We start from the raw sequence: 12,416 nt of genomic DNA on the forward strand, positions 1-12,416 counted from the left end.
GAGGAGGCCTTCATCCACAAGTATATTGACAAGGGGCTACAGCTTATTTATTCTCATTATTATGGCCTCACACAGTCCAATGCCTGGCATACAACGACACACACATAGACCAGGTGGCTCAGTTTATATATGCAGGTTGGTAAATGGTTTATACATGCAGATATAATGTATAAGAGTTTCATTGGGTTATGGATGATATTGGTCGGGAAAGCCTACTTGTTAAACAGATATAATGTAATAAATAAACAAAATTTGCTCGCCACAAATATGCAAGTGGGAGGGGAGCGTTGCGTTTCTGTGGTGGCGGGCTGCCTGGGCAGACGCTGTCATGGGATATTAGGCAGGTACATAAAGGTCGAAACGAAAATGTCTGAAAGTGAAATTTAAGAAAACTAATTGACCGCGGCGAGGCTGTGGTCTTTTCCAACTGGGGGCTAAACACGTGTTTGATTGAAAAAGAGATCGGCGGTAAGAATGAGCAGGGAACTGTAGAAAATAAGAGGTTGCATACGTAGGCCACTGCATTTGTGATCTTCCCTCGTAAGTTCGTCTCTCAGGTAGAGGTGGTTAAAGGCGCAACTCTTCAACTGCTGGCTCACGCCACCGCCGGCAGAAGGGCCTACACGCTGGCCAAGAACCTTGGAAGAGACGGTAGTACCCACACTTTACCCCACCACGTGACCTGTTCTCTATCCATTAACGGTGGTGCGCCCATTTACTCCGCTGGGTGGACAGAGGTACGTTTCATAGCCAATGCCAGAATCAACATAAGAATATTGCTTTATACTGGAGGAATCCGATGAGCTATAAAGTTATTTTTTCACAGATATCCAGTAGGGGTGGGGGTCAGATCCACACAACAACAAATAGTAAAAAAGAAACACAATAGGAGTACAAAGTATAGGAAAGGAAAACAAATCACAATAAAATGCCAGCTAAAGCCCACTGAGCTATTTGCTTATTTTTCAGAAGCGACCTGACCACAAATGATCGGCTCAACCGAGTTGCTTATCGTGTCGAAATTTATAGGAGCAGAATTATCTAAATAATCTAGGGGTGCTCCTGAGCTCGTAGCAGGAATTCGACATTCCTCAGGGTGCGTGCGAGTCCATCCACACGTGGACTATAGTTTACCGAGCAGAGGGCGGTTTATTGATTCCGTAGGGACGCGGACTGGTCGCGTTGAACCCCGGCCAGGGTTCTGACTCTAAAACCCGACTGTGAGCCGAGCGCTGTGCCCACAGCGCCACCTGGTCGGATGCATTAGATATATTTTTATATCGACATGCACCCGCTAACGCGGGGGGTGTGGCGGTTGAGCCAAGGCAGGCGCACAGAACACACCCCTCCGGCCAGAACGTGGGATCTCTGAATATTTGAGGGAGGGATTGAGGACATTTCTGACATTCCTTTGGTCAGCAAGCAAACAACGACCCACGAGCCATGTGCTTAACGTGTACAAGTATTCACAAGCGTGTGTGTGTGTGTATGTATGTAGACGGAGCGGGCAGTGGTGGAGAGGTTAACGCCCTGCGCTACGAACCCAGTGACCCAAGTTCAATTCCCCGCTCACGGTCAACACCAGTGACGATTATCTGAACCGGTTCCAGGGCCTCTCCTAGGTCGACTCGGCCTCAAATGAGTACCTGGTGCGATGTGTAAACATCAACAATGGGGAGACAAAGGTGGCCGGGCGTATTGCTGGTCACCCACCCCCTCGTGTGCCGTTGCCGGCCTTCATAGGTGCTCGTTAATAGCACTTGCCCTAACAGTCTGTTAAAGGCTATGCGGGGGATCTTTGTCTTTGCGTGGACGGAGGGGGCGAAGACATAATATGGTGGTTAGCACTTGGCCCATAATGAGGCACCACCCTCAACACAGCGATTTGACTCAATCCGTCACAATTCATTAATCGATTCCCTTTTTACACGCTTTTATTTAACTCACTCTGTCTGTTGTATCCTCAACTCTGTCTGTTGTTGTATCCTCAAATCTTGTAACTCAATTTTAACCCACTTCCCAATGTCGTATCGACTGCAAACTTGGTATACTTATGTCATACTGATGACAATACTCTATTCTATCCTCAAAAATAAATATATATTTTTAAGCAATCTTTTTTATATCTTATGTTTCGGCTTGGGTCTAATTGTCCACGCTCAACTCACGTTGGCTGTAATTGCCCACGGTCCCTTACGTTGTAGCAAGCTTCGGGGCCACTTCCTGGAGTCGTGGAGTTCTGCCATTAATCGTACGGTACATTTCATTAAAGCGTGTTTTTTAAAAAGCATTTTTAAATATTACTTATTTTGCCCTCACCACCCGCCCCCCCCCGCCTCCTTCCCCGACACCCAGTTTGGCACTGCCGATGCACAGCGCCGCACAGCAGGATTTCACAAGTGCCAGCGGAAACATCCGAATGCCCACACAGCTGCCTGCCTTGAATAAAACTCTCGCTCCGTGGTGAAACCGCCACACTGCCCACTCACCACCATCCTTGCCTGCTCGCCACCACTAATGCCCACTAACTAGCAACATTGTCCGCTCACCATCACTACCGCCCGCTCGCCAGCAGCGCTGTATGCTCATCACCGCCCCTGACCGCTCACCAGCATCACTCACCACCATCACCGCTGCTGCCCCCACCTCTCCATGTGGTGCCCTTGACTCCAGGCTATGATTAGCAGGGCCGTGGGGAGGTGGGGGCACTGCATGGGGTGTCCTCCGATCCTTAACCTCTCGGGTGGAAAATGACACTGGAAAGCTGTGCCCTATACACAGGCATATGTTGTGCAAGAGATTTCAAAGCGTTAATGTTGCCAATTGATGTTCCTTCATCCCACTGTGAGGCACAAGAAGAGAAGTGCACCCCCGGCTTCACGTATTCGCACGTTTCATATCGCATCGTGCTGAAGTTAATCATTTTCTGTGAGGCTCAACGGGGACACATGGTAAAAGCTGGCAGCCTCTCTGTCCGCCAGCCCTGCCCACTTTTACATAGCCACGCACGCTCAATCATTAGCCCTGACATCGCACTCGGTGGCCTCCAGAGCTGTGACAATTAGTCGGTTAAGTCGATTATTTTTGATGCTCGATTATTGGGGCCCCTTTAAGAATATTGGCCCCAACATCCAGCCTCCCCCGAAAGCACGAAACCCCCTACAAGCCACAACTCGTGTGACACAGCTTACGCTGGTTAAGTCAACAATTGCAACAATTATCGCCTGTTAACTCCTGTCCAATAGAACACGTGGGAGCAGAGGTGAGACTCTGCCGCCTGATTAATTATGTGTTTCCCAATTAGTCGATAAATTAAATAAATAAATGGTCATCGAATAAAGACGGTCATCGCATCGCGCGCTTTCAAATGTGCTTCTGCGGCTATCTGGAACGCTCTTCCTTCCAATATTAGGAAGCCACTGGAGCTATGTTTTTGTGTTTAGTTTGTTGTCCTTCCGCCCAGGGGCGGCGCCAGGGGGGGGGGGTGACAGGGTAGACAATTGTCACCCCGAAAAAAAAAATCGAAAATCTGAAACATTCTGCGTATAAGTGTACGACACTCGGTCTGGCGGACTCCGTGCAACTGCATTGCCAGAGCGTGTCGCCAACCGATGGCGTGGGGGGTACAGCCGATTTCTCATTCAATCATTCTTGAAATTAAAATTTGTTGAATGTCACCCCGGGCTGAAAATCCTGGCTCCGCCCCTGCTTCCGCCCCGCACCTCTGATTAGCACAGTTAGCTACGTATGGTGCGAAAGAAGTCCAACACATGCACACAGGCGAACAACGCATTATGGCTGGGTCATAATCTCGCAGCTCGCCCGCCCCACGTGTTCCGTGTCTCAGGGACTCACCAGGTGTCGGGCCCGGCTCGTCTCCAGCAGCTCCCGCGACTGCTGTTGCTGCTGCTGCTGCTGCTGTTGCTGCTGCTGCTGTTGCTGCTGCTGCTGCTGCTGCAGCAGCAGCGTTGCTCGGCCCGGATCCGGCCGGTGCGCCGTGCCGCCCCCCGCCGCGCTGTCCTCCGGATGTTGCCCCCACCGCCCTGCGCCCGCCCCGCTCTTCCACTCGAAAACACGCGTGACGGCTTCTTGGGCTTCCTAGGGAGGGGAGGACGGGAAGGGGAGATGCATGGCGGGTCGAAAGCGGCACGACGGGCGAGCGTGTGCCGAGTTGGCTGCCAGTACGAACACTGAATAACAAATCGCATTTACATCTTGCCGGAAATTGAAACCCCACTACAAATTGCCTGTACAATATCCCTAGGCACTATACACCATCGTACAGTACTAAATTAGTCATTGCGCAGCACTCGATCATGCACGCCAGATTTTCTCTATCCTTTGCAAATAATCAAAATCGTAAAACAAATTGATTCTGACGAGTACGAAACAATGCATGGATCATGAGTATTTAAAAATACAATGTAATTGACTAATGAATCCCATGCACCCAGCAAAGATCCCCATGGAGCCTTCAAGAGACCGTTGTTGCTAGCGAGCATCTACAGCACAGGAGGGAGCGGGGTGGCCTTCACCCTGCCGAGCCACCTTTGTCTCCCCAGTGGTGATGTTTACACCACACCGGGCGTACTCGTTCAAGACCCAGTTTAAATATTCTCCACCGATGTCAGCCTTGGCCGGAAACCACACTGGGGTCACCTGGTCTGTAGCGCGTCGTGCACATCGCAGCGCCACGTGCCCATTTGCACCTCCGATTAGCACGGCTGGCTACGTACGGTGCGAAAGAAGTCCAACATAGATACATACATCGCACACACACCGCACCGTCTCGCGCAAATCCGCATCCCCGTCACTGCGGACGCTGGCTGGGAGCTGCCTTGTCCTCCCGCTGGCGTCAGGGCGGTGCCAGGGGCTGCCCCGATCCGGCTTGTGAGGCTGGTGGCCGCCAGGATGACGTGAGGCAAGGACCGCCAGCTGCCCGTACATGCGGTCCCATGCGGCCAGCGGGTCTGGTGAGGAGCTAACAGATGGGGCACACACAGGCAGCGTGATCCGTGCTACAACAAACGCTGCCCGAGGTACATTCATTAATTCGTTCGTGTGCCTTGTTTAAAGCTGGGCGAGATCTCACTGCCTATCACGAAATCACTCAGAATGCGGCCGGTCTCATCAGATCTTGGGAAGCTAAGCAGAATCAAGCCTGGTGGACTCGCATGAGAAAAACAAATGTTCTAGATTTTGGTTGCGAGTTGGCTATGCGATGGCAGAAGAGTAATGGGTTCTTGAATCTACCTCTGTGGATATTTGAGTATCTCACCCTCGTATGCGTATATTGTCTTCAAGTTCTTTGACTTCCTCTCATATGTCCCTCATGAATGCAATTGGCCAAATATCCCAACGTAGAACCCTTTTGAAAAGTTACGAGACTCAATCAGGTTTCCCTAGTTTCAGGCATTGTTATAATTAGCATTATTTGGCAAAAGTAATCTCTAAAATGTGAATATGGAATTTTCATCAATAACTCGGGCCTGCCAAAAAAGAAAATGCGTGCTGCACCAGAATTATTTTCCACAGAAACATATTTCAGTTTCATAGAGGATAACACATATACAGTACATATAGAATGTGTATATATGATAATGATTAAAGTTCAACTGCCTTTATGCTCATCGAGTCCCGTGCAGTGGTCATCTCCCTTGATGGCTCTAAAATGGTGAAGGGAATTCCACATTCCTATGGCAGAGGACATTCTGCCTCTATAACGGTAAATGAGGACCAATGTCACCGGAATCTGCCAGAACTTCCCCTCTGGCAAAAAGAATGTGAAAAAATCGAGTGACAAAGCTCCTGCATGGAGCCGGCGAGGAATCACCCCGAGTGAGGAGCTCGCGTCTGGGCTCCGATTCCAAATGGCTCACATAGCAGAGCCTAAACAGACTGAAGAGATTGGCTTTCAGCAGACGCAACTCTCTTGTGAAATCATGGGGAATGGGGGGGGCAGGGGGCTTCTACACAACAGCCGACCAATGTGCTTGTCAGGAGAAGCAAGCCACATGGCTCACATCTCCTGAGATGCCCTGCAGCACCACAATGCAACTCCTCGAGATTTGGCAATACCAACACGAGAAGCTGTGGCCTGTGCAGAATATTGGGAAAAGACCCATACAGGTTGGGATGGGAGACACGACAAAGAAGACTGTGGAGTTTCAACAAAGTGGTCCTCATTGTTATCATCCCAAAGCAGGATGGACCGAGTTGACCCCTGAGCAGGGAGTTGACATTCCGGTTGGGAGTTGAGAAACTCCAATCACAGGCGTTACCGCACAGCTTGACGCGTTTAGTTGTTGCGGCGGTGATTGTTTACGAGGACAATGGAATGTTCAGCCTGTGCTAATAAACCACTGCCAGAAGTAGTCCAATCTGTTGCATTGAAGGCTGCAGGTTTACGGTTCAAACCGCAACTACGGTACAAATCCAGCAACGTTATGCATCTAAGCCACAGTCATCCACAGTAAAAAAAACGCTGTAAAAACACAGTACATTCAAAGTGGAACCACATAGGAGGATTCTGCATGAAAGTGGCACTCTGGCACAAAAAAATGCTTAATAGTTCCCAATAACCTTGCGGCCACTATAATCTCCAAGGGCAAAATAATAATGTAGGACCCAGGACCATGATTAACTGAACCGTTAAATCCCTACTATTCACTGTCTCTTTTCCACTCTGTCTCCCCTCTACCAGCATGGTTCTTACCCACACATCTTTCTCCTGTTCCATCGCCTCTTTTGATCTCACTAAGCCGGGCGTAGTGGCTGTGACGCACTCCTGTAATCCAGTGCTTTGGAGGTGGCGTTGGTGAACCGTGCAGACGCTGACATGTACGGGATGCCTAGCGACCAGGGATGGGCTGAGGAAGCCAATTGGTGGCGGTACAGAAAGAAGGATGCTAATGCACCTGCACGGATTCGTAAGTGTTATGTTATGGGTATGAGCACACAGGTTTCAACCCAAGCTCGAATATATTCCATAAGAAAACTGGCCAAACATGCTCGGCAGACATGTCCTGAACAAGTGTGTTGGGACTCAGTGGGGATTTCCTGGATAAAAAAATTAGTGGTCAAATGGTCACCCTGCTCTCTACTGAAAATCATGAGCCAGTGGTGGAAATTGAACATTCCCATGGCAGGGACCAGTTTATCTGAGGACATATACTGCCCTTTTTAACAATCCTCGACTGGATGAGACCTTCCCCACTCTGAGCAGGTCGTGGGGGTTATTTAACTATACATCACCACGTTAGTCAGTGCTGATTTGTTAAGGCGGGGAGCATAGTCATTGGAGCATCGTATGGTACAACAGTGGATATTGCTGCACTGCCCTTTGCCTTTAATGTAGCCACACAGCAGCCTATCACACCCGTTAGTGCAGTGGTCACCCATCCCAAGCACTGTGCAGGCTCAACCCTGCTTGAGCTTCTAAGATATAACAAAGGCCAGGTGCGTCCTGGGTGATTTGACCACGCGCTTATCCGAGGACTCCTGACTAGAGAACAATATAAAAACGTGTCCAATCGTCTCTCTCTCTCGTTTGCTAATCCTCTCCGAGAGACTGCAAGACCTCTCTCGTCCATCCACGCATTATTCAACTGCACGCGACGCACCCCTCCGCGCCGGTTCCAACAGGACCTCAGGCGACGACGACCCCTCCCCCTCTGCCGTGGGCGATGCCAATGGCCCGGACGCTGCCCGCTATTTCTGGGGTTTCTGCGCAGCTGAAAACCCAACTCCCTCCCACGCCCGGCATGACTTCACTGCCCACATACGAGTGCCTCACGTTATTTGAAGTGGTTGCATTTTTACTAAATTTGAAATATTGCTTTTCCTCCCCGCTTCCCCCGCCATCCTACTCTGACGTCATTCTAAATTGCGCGTGCCTTTCGAAAGACCTACTATGTTACACGAGGACCCGGCACCGGTCACGCATTAACGAATGGTGTCAACAATTTCCAGGTCAGCGTCTTTCACCATGCAATGGAGTGGCGATCATCTCCACCGGTGGCCCGGACAAGTGGTGGAAATTCCACATTTCCATGGTGGGGGTGGGGTGGGGTTAGTCTCTTAGAAAGACATTTTTTTATTTCCCAGAAAGAAGTACAGCACTCTTTTTAAAGACCCAGAAAAAATGAAAGGCCGAGTCAAACTTCACACGGAATTTGGATCCATTACCTTGTTGCCCGATCTCCCTGGCCCACTTTCCCCTACTCTGTGTAGCGACTGCTTCTCGGAGCCCATGGCGAATATCATCTATCGCAGACTATGCTTACCCCTGGGACTCTATTGAAGGGTGCACTCACGAAGTGAGACCTCCGATGTTCCTGTGGCTCCCCTAGCGTTTGTTTGTGCAAGGGCACTTCCCTGTAACTCCACGGGGCAACCCAATGGTGCTGGACTGGGACTGGTGGTGGACCCTGATCCTGGATCCACGATTCCCCTTGGTTCGAGACCTAGGTGACCCTGGTGCTTCTGTCGCCTCCTCTGGCAGTGGCCCCGAGCCGTGCGCCGCGTTTGCCCAGTCCGTCTGTCTCTTTCCCGCCTCTCCTCACTTTCGCCTTGCCCCAAAACCACTGCCAGCTGTCCCCGTTTGTTTACCTCACTCCCCCCGGTTGTTGTCCCGGATGCTCTAACCCCCTAATTCGTACAGTGTGTTGAAGTGTTGAACCAGCATCCCACGCTACCTCAGCGCGGCGGCGTGGGGTCGACCCGACCCTTCCGCTGTCCTCCTGATGTAACTCTGCCGCACGCCGCCGCCGCCGCCGCCGCTGGGCAGGTGAGAGATTCCGAAGTCCGGTGCCGATTTAACGGCCAGGTGCTGGGTTGCAGAATGACTCGGGGCGGCGTTGCCGCCAGAGTGGAGGGCGGGAGCCGGCCCAGACTCAGGCCGTACCAACGAGCGGCCCGCCGGGTTCAAGTTAGCGAGCTGTGGAGAAAAAAAAACATGGTGTGGCTGTGTGCCCATGTTGCTGTGGCTGCATCGCCTTGTGTTGTGTTGTTGTGCTGAACGGACAGGTGCTCGCAAATGGCAATCACCCTTTCATCTGTAAATCTGTAAGGCTGCATGAGGGACCTTTTGTGCATGTGTGCGGTATGCGTTGAATGTGTGCGTTCATGGGTATCTCTATAGGTACAAATTTGCATGTTCATGTTTGTCCATGCATGTTTATATTTTTTGTGCATGTGTGCGTGCGTGCGGAGTGGTGGCGCGGTACTTAGCGCATTGCGCTACGAATCTGGCAGGCTGGGTGCGATTCCCGGCGATGGCTAAGGTCAGCGGTGATATCTGAACCTGTCCAAGGCCTCCCCTACGTCAACTCCGCCTTAAATAAGTACACTGTGTGGTGCGAAATATGTGGTCCTGGGCACACCACTCGCTCGCATGCCGAGTCGCCCTTCAAAGGTGTTCGCTAAAATCACTTGCCCCCGACAGCCTATGTAAGCTTCACGGCGGATCTTTGTCTTTATGTACGTGTACGCGGAGGTTGCGGTGGGTGCTCACGCACGTGCTGGCCGAGCAGCCCGGCCGCCGTGTACTGCCGCGACGCCTGCTTCTCGGCCAATCGCTTCAGCGCCACCGCGACGGCGTCGCCGCCCCACGCTTGTTCACGGGACAGAGCCACGGCTGTTCCCGGCCGCTGCCGAACGGGCGACGAGCCGGTACGGCTGTGCGCTGTCAACAATGCAAACAAACACAACGATCTCCTGTATGGCCTTAACATGAACAAACACACGACACACACACACACACGTGATTATACCCAAATATAACAAAGACAAAGGTGCAAGTGCTGTTCGTGAACACCTATGAAGGCCGGCACGGCACACGAAGGGAGTGGGTTTCCAGCACCATGCCTGACCGCCTTTGCTTCCCCAGTGGCAATGTTTGCACACTTCACCAGGTACTCATTTGAGGCGGGGTCAACCTAGGGGATGCCCAGGACTGGTTCAGATAATCGTCACTGGTGTTGGCCGTGAGCGTCGAACCGAACTCGGGTCACTGGGTTCATAGTGCAGTGCACTAAATGCTGCACCACCGCTTCCCATAAACAAACACCAGCACACGTGTTAATACCGAAATACGCACACGCATGCACGCGTGCAAACACGCGAGATCATAGCCCTGCGGCCATTAACAATCAGTTTTTGCATGGCGCTCGGCCACCCAAGTATTAGTAGGCATTAAGTGTTCTTAGATTGTGAATCTGACAAAATTGTGTGATTTGGTCACACACGGACACAGTTTCAGGATGTAAAACTGCAATATCCAGATCTAAACACAGGAGTGCGTGGATTTGAACAAGTAACGGCCAGAACTCATCGTGTAATCACAAAACCTGATTGGTATCCGCCTGCTCATCACCCTCATGTTTCGAATGGCTCCTCCGCGCCCCTGCTTCTTTTGCATGGCGGGGAGTCGGTCAGCAGCGTTGATGTTCTGAGCGAATGAGCCAGTGGATGGCTTCAGTGATTAGCCTGGGGAATATCTGAAATGTTGGCGGCGAATGATTGACACGGGCAGCGGTGTTACCGTTTGTGCTTCATGGTTTGAGACTGCGATCGCATTATGGGCCATTCTTAATGTTTAACTTCTTTCGCACCGTACGTACAGTGAGGGAAAAAAGCATTTGATCCCCTGCTGATTTTGTACGTTTGCACACTGACAAAGAAATGATCAGTCTATAATTTTAATGGTAGGTTTGTTTGAACAGTAAGAGACAGAATAACAACAAAAAATCCGTAAAAACGCATGTCAAAAATGTTATGAATTGATTTGCATTTTAATGAGGGAAATAAGTATTTGACCCCTCTGCAAAACATGACTTAGTACTTGGTGGCAAAACCCTTGTTGGCAATCACAGAAGTCAGACGTTTCGTGTAGTTGGCCACCAGGTTTGCACACATCTCAGGAGGGATTTTGTCCCACTCCTCTTTGCAGATCTTCTCCAAGTCATTAAGGTTTCGAGGCTGACGTTTGGCAACTCGAACCTTCAGCTCCCTCCACAGATTTTCTATGGGATTAAGGTCTGGAGACTGGCTAGGCCACTCCAGGACCTTAATGTGCCGTGTGTTTTGGGTCAGTCATGCTGGAATACCCATCCACGACCCATTTTCAATGCCCTGGCTGAGGAAAGGAGGTTCTCACCCCAGATTTGACGGTACATGGCCCCGTCCATCGTCCCTTTGATGCGGTGAAGTTGTCCTGTCCCCTTAGCAGAAAAACACCTCCAAAGCATAATGTTTCCACCTCCATGTTTGACGGTGGGGTTGGTGTTCTTGGGGTCATAGGCAGCATTCCTCCACCTCCAAACACGGCGAGTTGAGTTGATGCCAAAGAGCTCCATTTTGGTCTCATCTGACCACAACACTTTCACCCAGTTGTCCTCTGAATCATTCAGATGTTCATTGGCAAACTTCAGACGGGCATGTATTTGTGCTTTCTTGAGCAGGGGGACCTTGCGGGCGCTGCAGGATTTCAGTCCTTCATGGCGTAGTGTGTTACCAATTGTTTTCTTGGTGACTATGGTCCCAGCTGCCTTGAGATCATTGACAAGATCCTCCCGTGTAGTTTTGGGATGATTCCTCACTGTTCTCATGATCATTGCAACTCCACGAGGTGAGATCTTGCATGGACCCCCAGGCCAAGGGAGATTGACAGTTCTATTGTGTTTCTTCCATTTGCGAATAATCGCACCAACTGTTGTCACCTTCTCACCAAGCTGCTTGGCAATGGTCTTGTAGCCCATTCCAGCCTTGTGTAGGTCTACAATCTTGTCCCTGACATCCTTGGAGAGCTCTTTGGTCTTGGCCATGGTGAAGAGTTTGGAATCTGATTGATTGCTTCTGTGGACAGGTGTCTTTTATACAGGTAACGAGCTGAGATTAGGAGCTGAGATTAGGAGCACAATCTTTAAGAGAGTGCTTCTAATCTCAGCTTGTTACCTGTATAAAAGACACCTGGGAGCCAGAAATCTTTCTGATTGAGAGGGGGTCAAATACTTATTTCCCTCATTAAAATGCAAATCAATTTATAACATTTTTGACATGCGTTTTTCTGGATTTTGTTGTTGTTATTCTGCCTCTCACTGTTCAAATAAACCTACCATTAAAATTATAGACTGATCATTTCTTTGTCAGTGGGCAAACGTACAAAATCAGCAGGGGATCAAATACCTTTTTCCCTCACTGTACCTGGTACACAAATGGAAACTTAAAAAAAACTCTTCAGTATGTGACTGTGGTCACCCACAACAGACCATGCAACATACAATGATGCAATGCCTGATCCATTAATACGAAGGAGACATCACAGCGATACACCCCGCTTACTGCTGACGTAGTTTTCTGGCATGATCACCTGAATGTGTAGTTGGAGTTGTTGCTCTGCATCTATATCAGCCGTA

At 50.2% G+C, this 12,416-nt stretch overlaps 1 protein-coding gene across 1 annotated transcript in view; it reads right to left on the bottom strand.

Moving 5' to 3' along the window:
* Positions 1–12,416, bottom strand: part of TTLL5 (tubulin tyrosine ligase like 5) — a 108,787-nt gene that overhangs the window by 34,321 nt on the left and 62,050 nt on the right. The window contains exons 31-34 of the mRNA XM_032965176.2: positions 9,519–9,685; positions 8,697–8,938; positions 4,786–4,981; positions 3,856–4,098 (exon numbers count right to left, since the gene is read on the bottom strand). Of these exons, the coding sequence (XP_032821067.2) occupies positions 3,856–4,098; positions 4,786–4,981; positions 8,697–8,938; positions 9,519–9,685 (848 nt within the window). The remainder of the gene's footprint in view (positions 1–3,855; positions 4,099–4,785; positions 4,982–8,696; positions 8,939–9,518; positions 9,686–12,416) is intronic.

Source organism: Petromyzon marinus, chromosome 33 (assembly GCF_048934315.1).
Source record: "Petromyzon marinus isolate PM22_M1 ecotype Great Lakes invasive population chromosome 33, UKy_Petmar_22M1.pri1.0, whole genome shotgun sequence".
In the NCBI taxonomy this organism is placed as follows: Eukaryota; Metazoa; Chordata; class Hyperoartia; order Petromyzontiformes; family Petromyzontidae; genus Petromyzon; species Petromyzon marinus.